Below are 13606 nucleotides of genomic sequence, written 5' to 3'. Positions count from 1 at the left end.
CCATTACAGAGAACATCATTCGAGTTCTTGACGCAGAAGACGCTGTTCCTGATAACATTAGTAACAGCAGCAAGGATATCGGAAATACATGCTCTGAACTTCGAGAGAACACGATTTGATGATAATCATAACATCGTGCATAGGGGACTGAGATGGGACTTCATAGCAAAGAATCAACTGCCAGGTCATCCAGACAGACAGTTCCATGTCCCAACACTATCATCAGTCCTTGGACCACAGGATACCCTATCCTTGTACCCAGTAAGAGCATTGAAAGTCTACCTACAAAGATCCAGGTCCAGGTGACGGAAATTCAAGTGTCTTTTCGTCTCAATATCGACAGCGACACAGACGGAGATCCTCCAAGAGTCTTCAACCCACATGAAGTTAGAGCTCTGGCGTCAACGCTCGCTGTACATGGGAATTGCTCTATCAGTACGATAATGGAAGGCTGCTTCTGGAAATGGGACAGGATGTTTGCCAACCACTACCTGAAGGACGTCGCCACTGAGGATGGCTCTGGCATTCACCATTTCGGCCCACTTGTTGTAGCACAACAATTGATAGTCCTACAAAGGCGCTGAGAAGGTGTCTTGCCCTTTTATCACATGACTTACAAAGCCTACACTCCAGAGAGTTTTGCTTTAAGTCTATATGCACGTCTAGGACAGACAAGCATAAGTAATATGACCCAGTACTTGTAAGGATACTTGTACAGGAATGGGTCGCTTCTCCACTTGGTGCTTGCATCAAGAGATGGAGTCGCAAAATCCACATAAAATGTTAACAGAAGAAAGGACCAAAAGTTAACTATTGTGGTCCCCCCATCTAAAGGCAGCTGGAAGGACAGGGTCGCAGCAGCAGCAGAGATTAGCAGTTGAATAACAGTGCCAACACGAAGTTCCCATAGGGGGGTATAGAGACGTAAATCACTACATGAAATCCAAAGTAACTTGCCCGCCGCCTTTTCCGTCGGATTCTACAAGCATTAAGCATGAGTCAGGATAAGGAAAAATATGTAATTTTCTGAATAAAATTGATATTTTTATACTTGTCCTGACTCATGAGGTAAGCCCACCCAGCCTCCCCACTAGACACTTTGGATTTCCCTGCAAATTCAAGTGTCGGGCTCATAATCAGGAGAGAGTGAGGCATGTGGGGACGGTGGCGCCAGTTTCCCGCCTGGACAGCTGAGGAGATAACTCTTGGTAGGAGTGATTTTACGTCTGTTCTTTATTGAAGGGAGCTTCAATAGGAGATACAAGTGTTCCACTAACGTTCGCAAGAGGAAGGAGACAAGCATTAAGCATGAATCAGGATAAGTATAAAAATATCAATTTTATTCAGAAAATTACATTATTGTCATTCCAGATAGTGGTGAATTTCCTGTCATGAAGCCAAAAACAGTATTTCCAAATGTCTTTCTCAAGATGTCAGCAGAAATGGAAAAATATGTGTTTGGAACAGACTCTTTTCGCTATCTACGTGAGGTATGTATGATGCATCCTTTATACTAAATGATACATTTAGCACTTCCTTGCTACTGTAGAAGTAATCTAATTTCTACCTGTGTTGAGATGTTGAAGTATTTTGCTTGCATTATGTTGAGTGTTTTTGTTGTATTCAGGTTGTTCAGGCAGTGAGAGAACTGATTGTGAGCAATGCCACTATCACAGACATGCTGCTGTACTGTAGCTTCTGTAACAAAACCTTCAGCCTCAACCTCGTCAAACACTTAATGGTGAGTCAGTCACATTCCTAGTCCTTTGATTATTTCCCACTTTCTTTCTACAAAACAGCTTGTTGTCTGTATCTCAGTTAAGACAGTTTTTCCACTGCTGGAATTGATGTTTCATTCAATCAAAGTTCAAATGACATTCTTGGTGCTTTCCAGACTGCAAGTGATGGCATTTAGGATGAAGTGATTGCTCTAGTACAATGCCGTCCGGTAATAGAAATATAAGTTTTATTGATGACTTTAAGATTCTAACGTTGCATTATGCCATACGGTTGACCTTACCGGCATTCTGACGACATCGCTTGCTGTCCGGTAATTCTGCGCAGCAACGGATGCGCATAACATCCACCCGGAGATGCGAAGTATGGAAGCGTATTAGGGCCAGATCATTTTCAAAAATCACTTCATCAATGTAAGGAAGAGTGTTTCATATTAAATCCAATTATGAATAATGAAGAAAAAGTTTTAAAAGTTTGAAGAAAACGAATTTTCATAAAACTGTCAATTTATCTGTCAGTTACTGTTATTTACTTACCTTTAGTGATTAAAAGCCAGTCCCTTATAGAAATGTCCCGATTTCAAGCATAAATGTGGTAGCATACGATGTTTACCTTTGATACGAAAGTATGGAATTACCAGACTCGCTTATATAGCTAGGGGCACCGAACTAAAGTCTGAATTGTACAGTATTAGGGTTCAAAGATGAATACATTGATGTCACCTGAGCTGGTCAGAATTGTGATATTGTTTGGGTCTGCTTCTGTTATTTTTGTAGTGGAAATGGTTTTCTTAATGTAAACAGTTGATTTGTAATAAGAATTATATGTACTTAATTCACACTACATGTACTTTAAATATATCTGAATATTACCCCAGTAAATTCGATATCACAACATAAAATATCCTGTCAAAGAGAAACTAAGATTTGCTGGAGCTTCTGTCATCCTGAGAACTTTACACTCAGTCACATTCATGTAATTGTGACATTTACTGTCATTGGCTGCCAGTTTGTTTACGCGCAAGTCAGTATTCCTTGAGTCATTGGGATAGGTTCTGTCAGTGCCACATCAGAGGTGGTAAAAACTAGGGGTTCATCCAGTCCCATGGTACATGAGTTAGGCAAGATTTTAGCCTTTTTAGTTAATATTTTGAACATAATCTCATATGCACCGAAGGCTTGTGAACCATTACGCCAAGTGAAAAAAAATGTTGTGGTTCCGATTACACCTCTTTAAAATTTAGGGTAGGTAGGTAGGAAGGACTTTTTTTAACATTTTTTTGGGAAGTAAAGTACGAACTAATAACACATTTTTATCAATGTGTAATTGTTTATTCAGTCAAGCTTGTGGCCATCATGTCGACTTTCTCTATCAGAATGGCCAATATCCATTGGTGCCGGTATCTGAAAGCTTATTTTATTCATACCTCGTGAGAAAACTAGGGTCAGCACCAGAATTCAATGGTCGGTCGGGTAATCGGAACCACAACATTGTTGTTTTTAGGCCTTATCATAGTATCCGTGTATACGATATGGTAGTTATTACCCACCATCTTCCATTTTGACATGGACAGTGAGTATCCCTTGAGCAAGTGAACAGTGGTAATGCAAGTCTCAAATGTATATTGGAGGTAATATGAGTGTATGTGAATGTTTTATGATGACTGACTGACTGACAGAGTTTGGTTTTTCGCCGCTTTTAGCAATATTCCAGCAACATCATGGCGGGGGACACCAGAAATGGGCTTCACACATTGTACCCATGTGGGGATTCGAACCCGGGTCTTCGGCGTGACGAGCCAACGCTTTAACCACTAGGCTACCCCACCGCCCCGTTTTATGATGAAGATGATTTACCTTACCTGTTGCTGCAACATGTGATGTGATGGGAAATAAGGTTAATGTCATTAAATATTTATTGTTTCAGTCACAGTATCTGAACACACCATCCAATGAACTGAAGCCTATATTCACACTTCTAACTGAAGTTTTGGTAAGTTGTTTTATATGGTGTGCACAATGTAATCATTTCACAGGAAGTCATCACATTACACAGTCTACTCATCATGAGCTTTTCTCGACCAGCAATTATTACTCAGACCAAGACATTCTGTACACTACTGGATATTTGGTGTTCACTGATTTGTAAAATGGAGCATAGACTGGTTTGAATCCTGCTGGTAAAATATGACCAATCAAATGTCAAATCTTTTGTGAAAGGTCAGTGTTATCTGTGAGGGTGTTGTATAATGTTTTATTTGGATATGGCACAAGTATCAGTGTCATTACATGATTTCCAACAATGGACGTATTCCACATAGACCTTGACACCAACATCACAAGATTTTTGCAAAGTTTGGGTTTACACTTTCTCAAAACTTATTTATGCCTGTATCATTAAACATATTGGGACCCTGATTTGAAAAGGGTTTGCTGAAGTAAAGTCAGAAGTCAATATCAGCTGTAAGGTTAAGAGAAGAAGCATGGTTCTGTCATTATCACCAACATCGTCCATCGGAGGCATGTCACCTTAACAGCCATGCAACTTTATGTTTTAAGATATCTTTCCGAAATACTAATACATCTAATTATGGTTTAATGTCTGTCAAAGAGTTCATCTTTGATAATATTATTGAACATGGTTCTATCAGTAATTGGTAGTTACTTGGTAATTCAAGATATTCATATTCAGGTGCGCCGATGAGTGTTTTCACTTGCATGCATATGAATCCTGCTTTTGGCATGTCATATAGTAGGTTGATACATTTTGATTTGTGAAAGGTGATAGAGGATTCACTTCAACTGACACGCCTCAAGTGGGTGATTGATGGGCACACTGATGAATCTGGCCACAAGTATGAAGGGCTCATAGGTAATGTTTCACTGTCATTCTCACTATCTATTCAGAATTAGATTTTATCGTTTTAAATAATCTGAATAAATATTTTTGCTTCATGCTGTAGTGTTGTGAGTTTGTGTCAAAATAATGTACCTTATCTTCCATTGACAATTTTAGCAATAATCCGACTGAACCATGTGTGTGACAGTCGACGTTCCTACCAGTGTATCAAGTTCCTGGTGGGAGTCAGCAATCGGTGTAGTATTGCCAAGGATTATCTACTAAGCACACCCAGTAAGTGGCAATGGGCAGTCAACTGGCTCAAGAAGAAGGTATGTATGAAAGCAAGTCCAAAACAAGAAAATACACCAATTCTCATTTATTGTAACAGGGCTTCTGTTGTTTCTGCCAATTCTCTTTCCTTTCCTGTAACTTATTTCCTTCACGTCATGCATGCCATAAACATTGTTAACTCACTGTTCCTAGACTGACTACTGCTTGCCTCTGATCATGTCTCCAGGTCTGTCAGCACATTCCCATGCTCACTGTTCCTAGACTGACTACTTCTTCCCTCTGATCATGTCTCCAGGTCTGTCTGCACATACCCATGCTCACTGTTCCTAGACTGACTACTGCTTCCCTCTGATCATGTCTCCAGGTCTGTCTGCACATACCCATGCTCACTGTTCCTAGACTGACTACTGCTTCTCTCTGATCATGTCTCCAGGTCTGTCAGCACATACCCATGCTCACTGTTCCTAGACTGACTACTGCTTCTCTCTGATCATGTCTCCAGGTCTGTCAGCACATACCCATGCTGACTGTTCCAAGACTGACTACTGCTTCTCTCTGATCATGTCTCCAGGTCTGTCAGCACATACCCATGCTGACTGTTCCAAGACTGACTACTGCTTCTCTCTGATCATGTCTCCAGGTCTGTCAGCACATACCCATGCTGACTGTTCCTAGACTGACTACTGCTTCTCTCTGATCATGTCTCCAGGTCTGTGAGCACATACCCATGCTGACTGTTCCTAGACTGATTACTGATTCTCTCTGATCATGTCTCCAGGTCTGTCAGCACATACCCATGCTCACTGTTCCTAGACTGACTACTGCTTCCCTCTGATCATGTCTCCAGGTCTGTCAGCACATACCCATGCTCACTGTTCCTAGACTGACTACTGCTTCTCTCTGATCATGTCTCCAGGTCTGTCTGCACATACCCATGCTGACTGTTCCTAGACTGACTGCTGCTTCCCTCTGATCATGTCTCCAGGTCTGTCAGCACATACCCATGCTCACTGTTCCTAGACTGACTACTGCTTCTCTCTGATCATGTCTCCAGGTCTGTCAGCACATACCCATGCTCACTGTTCCTAGACTGACTACTTCTTCTCTCTGATCATGTCTCCAGGTCTGTCAGCACATTCCCATGCTCACTGTTCCTAGACTGACTACTGCTTCTCTCTGATCATGTCTCCAGGTCTGTGAGCACATACCCATGCTGACTGTTCCTAGACTGATTACTGATTCTCTCTGATCATGTCTCCAGGTCTGTCAGCACATACCCATGCTCACTGTTCCTAGACTGACTACTGCTTCTCTCTGATCATGTCTCCAGGTCTGTCTGCACATACACATGCTCACTGTTCCTAGACTGATTACTGATTCTCTCTGATCATGTCTCCAGGTCTGTCAGCACATACCCATGCTCACTGTTCCTAGACTGACTACTGCTTCCCTCTGATCATGTCTCCAGGTCTGTCAGCACATACCCATGCTCACTGTTCCTAGACTGACTACTTCTTCTCTCTGATCATGTCTCCAGGTCTGTCTGCACATACCCATGCTCACTGTTCCTAGACTGATTACTGATTCTCTCTGATCATGTCTCCAGGTCTGTCAGCACATACCCATGCTCACTGTTCCTAGACTGACTACTGCTTCTCTCTGATCATGTCTCCAGGTCTGTCTGCACATACCCATGCTCACTGTTCCTAGACTGATTACTGATTCTCTCTGATCATGTCTCCAGGTCTGTCAGCACATACCCATGCTCACTGTTCCTAGACTGACTACTGATTCTCTCTGATCATGTCTCCAGGTCTGTCAGCACATACCCATGCTGACTGTTCCTAGACTGACTACTGCTTCTCTCTGATCATGTCTCCAGGTCTGTCTGCACATACCCATGCTCACTGTTCCTAGACTGACTGCTGCTTCTCTCTGATCATGTCTCCAGGTCTGTCAGCACATACCCATGCTCACTGTTCCTAGACTGACTACTGCTTCTCTCTGATCATGTCTCCAGGTCTGTCAGCACATACCCATGCTCACTGTTCCTAGACTGACTACTGCTTCTCTCTGATCATGTCTCCAGGTCTGTCAGCACATACCCATGCTCACTGTTCCTAGACTGACTACTGCTTCTCTCTGATCATGTCTCCAGGTCTGTCAGCACATACCCATGCTGACTGTTCCTAGACTGATTACTGCTTCTCTCTGATCATGTCTCCAGGTCTGTCAGCACATACCCATGCTCACTGTTCCTAGACTGACTACTGCTTCTCTCTGATCATGTCTCCAGGTCTGTCTGCACATACACATGCTCACTGTTCCTAGACTGATTACTGATTCTCTCTGATCATGTCTCCAGGTCTGTCAGCACATACCCATGCTCACTGTTCCTAGACTGACTACTGCTTCTCTGATCATGTCTCCAGGTCTGTCAGCACATACCCATGCTCACTGTTCCTAGACTGACTACTGCTTCTCTCTGATCATGTCTCCAGGTCTGTCAGCACATACCCATGCTCACTGTTCCTAGACTGATTACTGCTTCTCTCTGATCATGTCTCCAGGTCTGTCAGCACATACCCATGCTCACTGTTCCTAGACTGACTACTGCTTCTCTCTGATCATGTCTCCAGGTCTGTCTGCACATACCCATGCTCACTGTTCCTAGACTGATTACTGATTCTCTCTGATCATGTCTCCAGGTCTGTCAGCACATACCCATGCTCACTGTTCCTAGACTGACTACTGATTCTCTCTGATCATGTCTCCAGGTCTGTCAGCACATACCCATGCTGACTGTTCCTAGACTGACTACTGCTTCTCTCTGATCATGTCTCCAGGTCTGTCTGCACATACCCATGCTCACTGTTCCTAGACTGATTACTGCTTCTCTCTGATCATGTCTCCAGGTCTGTCAGCACATACCCATGCTCACTGTTCCTAGACTGACTACTGCTTCTCTCTGATCATGTCTCCAGGTCTGTCAGCACATACCCATGCTCACTGTTCCTAGACTGACTACTGCTTCTCTCTGATCATGTCTCCAGGTCTGTCTGCACATACCCTTGCTGACTGTTCCTAGACTGACTACTGCTTCTCTCTGATCATGTCTCCAGGTCTGTCAGCACATACCCATGCTCACTGTTCCTAGACTGATTACTGCTTCTCTCTGATCATGTCTCCAGGTCTGTCAGCACATACCCATGCTCACTGTTCCTAGACTGACTACTGCTTCTCTCTGATCATGTCTCCAGGTCTGTCAGCACATACCCATGCTGACTGTTCCTAGACTGATTACTGCTTCTCTCTGATCATGTCTCCAGGTCTGTCAGCACATACCCATGCTCACTGTTCCTAGACTGACTACTGCTTCTCTCTGATCATGTCTCCAGGTCTGTCTGCACATACCCATGCTCACTGTTCCTAGACTGATTACTGCTTCTCTCTGATCATGTCTCCAGGTCTCAGCACATACCCATGCTCACTGTTCTAGACTGACTACTGCTTCAATCATGTCTCAGGTCTGTCTGCACATACTAGTTCTAGACTGATTACTGATTCTCTGATCATGTCTCCAGGTCTGTCAGCACATACCCATGCTCACTGTTCCTAACCTGACTACTGCTTCTCTCTGATCATGTCTCCAGGTCTGTCAGCACATACCCATGCTCACTGTTCCTAGACTGACTACTGCTTCTCTCTGATCATGTCTCCAGGTCTGTCAGCACATACCCATGCTCACTGTTCCTAGACTGACTACTGCTTCCCTCTGATCATGTCTCCAGGTCTGTCAGCACATACCCATGCTCACTGTTCCTAGACTGACTACTGCTTCTCTCTGATCATGTCTCCAGGTCTGTCAGCACATACCCATGCTCACTGCTTTCAGCAAAATGGTCAAGATCTTACACGTGGATCACTTCAGGCTTTCCTCCTGCTAGAAGCTGACATGATACAACTGGAATACTGATTAATGCGTCTTGATCCTAGGCCACATCATACCAAAAGAGATGAAAAGGTCGTGGTAGTTAAGGGGATGAAACAAAGCATGGTCATATCTCAGTGAATATACTAGGAGTGGGGTTAAAAGACAGTTATGCATTCATCATAACTTTGGACTGAATGGCAAACTGCACAAATAATGCAAGCTTTAAACAATAAGGAATATGATGAGCAAGATCTACAGCTTTAGTATTGCACATGACCTGATGCCATATCTCTTAAACCATTCCTGTTTATTTGATGAAAAGTAGTTGTGCTGTGTGATATGCAAAGACAAGTTAAAGACACATAAGATTAGATAAACTTTATTGTCCCGAAAGGGAAATTTGCCTTGCATTCAAAGAGCCAATACAAGCATATAACAACAAATAATTTAAAGTATTTATACACAATGCCAAGCTAATCAGAATATAATGTTGAATTATAACATAATCAAAGTTCATGATATAATAATCACTCGTGCTTCATCATAGATTTCACTATTACAATTTTGGAGGAAGATTTAGAAGTTTTATGCTGTATGGGACAAATGAATTTGAAGTTCTATTAGTTTTGTAATACATGATTTTGAAATGGCGTCCAGAAGGCAGAAGTTCATAACATTCATTTAACCCCCTGGATGCCACAGGGACATATATGTCCTTCCCCTTCAACCCTCAATTTGAAGTCGAATAAAACTCAAAGTATCCCACGCACACAAATACACTTCACAGTTTCAAATTCTGCGGGAAATTTCCTGTTTCTTGATACCATCCACTATTATTTTAGACAAAGCTCAAGTGCTGAAAATGACCTTTCAAAATAGGCTTCATCGAAAATGGCGACATTTTTTACACAGTATGAAATCGCGATTCACAGCGTTATTTGCTGTATGTTTTGAAATGTGAAAATTGGATAATTACTGTGAGTATTGAATTTCAAAAATAACATATTTATGATCACTGATATCAGTTTTACATGATTTCGCTAATTATAATTCTGAATCGGTTGGGATGTTTTCGAAAATGCACTTACACGAACACCGTAGAGCGCTTTCCGCCATATTGGATAGTGTTTACAAAATCACGTTTCGCGAAGGCCGGTAATGAGACACCTATTACATCACGTAGATTTCTTATTCAGCTTCGAAAAATGCATCACTGAATTCCCCATACATTTTAGAATCAATTTGAAACTGGTCTGTGTCACCAATAATAACTGTCTAGATAAAATGAGATGAAACATATTGGGTGTGAAAACGAACGCTGTGCTTGAAAGACTGCATTTGTGTGAAATGTAAACAAAGACAAATTCCGATTTTACACTGCGTAGCATTTTCTGAAATTTTTCAACATTTATCCGTCTATTCATTGCTTGCAATGGCTCAATACCTTTAGAATATACATGGAAAGAGTATCGTGAGCAAGAAATAGGAAATTATAAATAGATACAATGCAATGATTTGATAATTCATAAGAAATTGTCAAAGTTTCCGTGCAGCGCGGACGCCATGACTGGCGCCAAATCACGCAGAATGACAACGGTAATTATCTGCATTTCTGTCCTTTTCTCTTACGTATAGTGAAAACGATAAAAACATATAACAATACACAGATAGTCAGAATCATTCTGATTACTTACATCTCATATTTATGTACAAACGATCCCTGAATCAGTGGAAGGGTCCTCGCAAAATCCTGTGTACCCTTGTCAGCAAAGCCGCCATTTTCTAAGAAATCGGTCAGCGGTAGTGATGTCATACGTCAACATTGTTGTACATATTAGGCAATTTCTTTGAGGTGAAGGTCGGTTGAACAAGAGTAAACACAATCGCCATATCCTTCCAATTACACTGTCAGTATTATGATGTATATTTTGGGGATAGTTCGGATACTTTTTCATGAAACTGACATCAGTATCTACACTTAGCCTTGTTCAATATCATATCATACGTGCATATAGGGTTTACGGTGTTTTATTCTTTGAAAGTTTTTGATTGTTTGAATCATATTTACATAAGAAATTGACATATTTATTGCAATGCACCATACTCTAAACCTTTACACAAGTGTTAGAAGATCAAACGTAGCCATAACTGCAACTACTTTAGTTCCTATGATGTACAATATTCAATTTATTTGGACTAATATTGCAATTTCATATGAACAGGTTAATGAACGATGATATAATTCAACCTTATATGCAAAACTGATAATATTAATGACAATGATTTATATATGGTATGAAATGTACATGCACACATATTTAAAGGAATTGTCTTGTTCATTGCATAATTTTGTGTCGTTTTATAGACAAAGAATGATGCATATAGATCGGCAAGGTGCGCGTTTGTTGGAAACGTTTTATGATTCGCTATCATTGTTTTCGATAATATATTCAATTCATATTCGATTAAATAATATTGTGATGACAGGATATCAAACCCTAACTACTTATAGGAAAATTGTTGAAAAATATATATACCATCTCATGTGTTAATTCGGACAAATCTTATATCCATATTCTAATATATAGTTCCATATATAAGAAGCTATCTTTTTGCATCTTTCATTGCATACGTATGAAGAGAAATAGCTTCATAATCAAATTCAAACAAAATTCTTATCCCAAACAAAATATTCGGGTGTTGTGAAATATTATTTTTATTTACGTTAAATTGATGCCAAACTGATGCGCGTGTTGTTCACAATAAGATACACTGTCAAACCGTCTAATTGTTGATGTATTCAGGACACTATTTAAATGGAAAAATCAGTCATTTTATGTTTTGTCTAAAGAGTGTTAAATTCTGACATAGAAGTCTAGACCTTTTATACAGTTAATGGAAATTAAGTGAGATATATACTAATCAGCATACCAATGTCGTCTTTTTCCGACGCCGCCGCCAAAATGCATAAAACAAGCGATGACGCCAACTAAAATGTTGTATTATTTTCAGCAATTTCGATTTACATTTGAAGATATGGCTAGTACTCTGGTAATAACGATGCAAAATTAGTCAAATTACATCTACACAAACAGGAGAATATGGGAATCTAAGAACTAACTTATATATCGGATAGGGCCATTCAAATCGCTATTACGTGCTTTCACATGTACTACGTTGTCATCTTTTCTTATGAATTTTGAAACTACCAAAGCGCATCCGTTCACATTGGGGAACTTTGAATTGGAATAGTGTTGTTCACCATGAATATAAAATAACGAAAATATAGCGTCCATTATCCACAACAAATTCTCTCCAAGTGATCTGGGTTACATTGACCTAGTGTTACGCATAACGGAGTTATGCCCCTTATCATTATACGTGTATGACCTCTCTGTCGTCGTTTGACGTCCTAGAAGAAAATCCTTCATTGACATTTATTGCGAGTCATTTTTAATGTTGAGCGTATAACGTTATGCACAAGCACATAAACCCAATTCATATACACTTATGTCGCTTCAGATATCAGGCTGTATTTTCTTCGCTCACACTTTCCGTAAAGATGCCCCATTAAAAATTAGTGAGGCACAGTGCTTTTATCGGTGCGCGATAAAAAGCGGAGAAATTTACTGTTTTTTAACATAACAAAAATTTGGACAACATTTAGCAAGGTCTATTTCTCAAACCACCAAGGTAGTTGCACTTATATTTATACCAACGGATAGGAAATTTAATATTCTACATTTCTGTGTAATTGTATAGCCTTACGTAGATCCAGGACCACGCGAGAGCAATTCTCGCACAACGTTCACTTTTCAAAATGTATGAAAATGTGCGCCTGAAAAAAAACTCGGCAGCCAGGGGGTTAAAAGGTGTGATGGATCCAATTGAATGGCCAGAGCTTTCTTCTTAACTTTTGATTCATACTGAAAAGGTAGACGTTCGAAATTTAAGCCGCAAATTTTGTTGGATATTTGTACAATTTTGTCAAATTTGTTTTTCTGTGTAAGAGGAAGATTGCCATACCAGGCATGAAAGCAGAAAGTTAAAATACTATTAATGAATGTTTGGTAGAATAATTTTAAGATATAAGTGTCTACATTAAATGATCGCAATTTTCGCAGAAAGAAAAGCCTCTGTTGTGCTTTCCTATGTACACATACATACATTTCTGTGTAATAACTATGAATTAGCATCTTGATTGTAGAAGACTGGAAGAGTCGGTTTTGAAACATTCATGCATATCGAAACCCTTTTCAGTTTCTACAATGACAGTAAATATGACAGTGCTGCCTGTACAATTGGTGTTGGGTATGTAACATACTCCTCTGATGTTAGGTTTGTTACAGGTTGGATGATAAAAATCAGGGGCATTTTCATCTTATCATAATAATGGTTTCATTTCTTTAAACTCTCACAGTATAAAACATAAAACCAAATTTGTTAGAAGTTTATGAAGGTTACTTCTTTAACACCCACCAGATATCCAGTAAAATTGTATTAAAAGGTTAAACCATATTTGTGATTTGTATGCTTATTTAACTAAATTAACAACAAAGCAAGAAGATTACAGTGTTTTGGTTGTTTTTTTTAAACATAAAACCTCAGAAAGGAAGGTTACCTCTGTGTTTACCATTGCAGATAATGTTTGGCTTTCAGTGTACTGTTGACTGTGCAACTTTATTTAAGCAGTTGATACTAGTAGAACTGCAGAATAGTTGTGAATTGTAAATATCATGTCAGTTTGTATGACCTCAGTAAAAATGTACTCAAGTTAAAGGGGACAAACAGGTATGCTTACCT

The 13606-nt window shown here is 40.1% G+C and overlaps 1 protein-coding gene across 1 annotated transcript in view; it reads left to right on the top strand.

The window, feature by feature from the left end:
• The window catches only part of LOC124254974 (ubiquitin carboxyl-terminal hydrolase 24-like), a 292052-nt gene that overhangs the window by 256414 nt on the left and 22032 nt on the right, over positions 1–13606 (top strand). The window contains 5 exon segments of the mRNA XM_046688817.1: positions 1372–1490; positions 1628–1741; positions 3664–3729; positions 4518–4608; positions 4753–4907. Of these exon segments, the coding sequence (XP_046544773.1) occupies positions 1372–1490; positions 1628–1741; positions 3664–3729; positions 4518–4608; positions 4753–4907 (545 nt within the window).

This window comes from Haliotis rubra, unplaced genomic scaffold, assembly GCF_003918875.1.
Source record: "Haliotis rubra isolate DU_JTF1 unplaced genomic scaffold, ASM391887v1 Scf589, whole genome shotgun sequence".
In the NCBI taxonomy this organism is placed as follows: domain Eukaryota; kingdom Metazoa; phylum Mollusca; class Gastropoda; order Lepetellida; family Haliotidae; genus Haliotis; species Haliotis rubra.
This window is presented reverse-complemented; position numbering and strand designations above follow the sequence as displayed.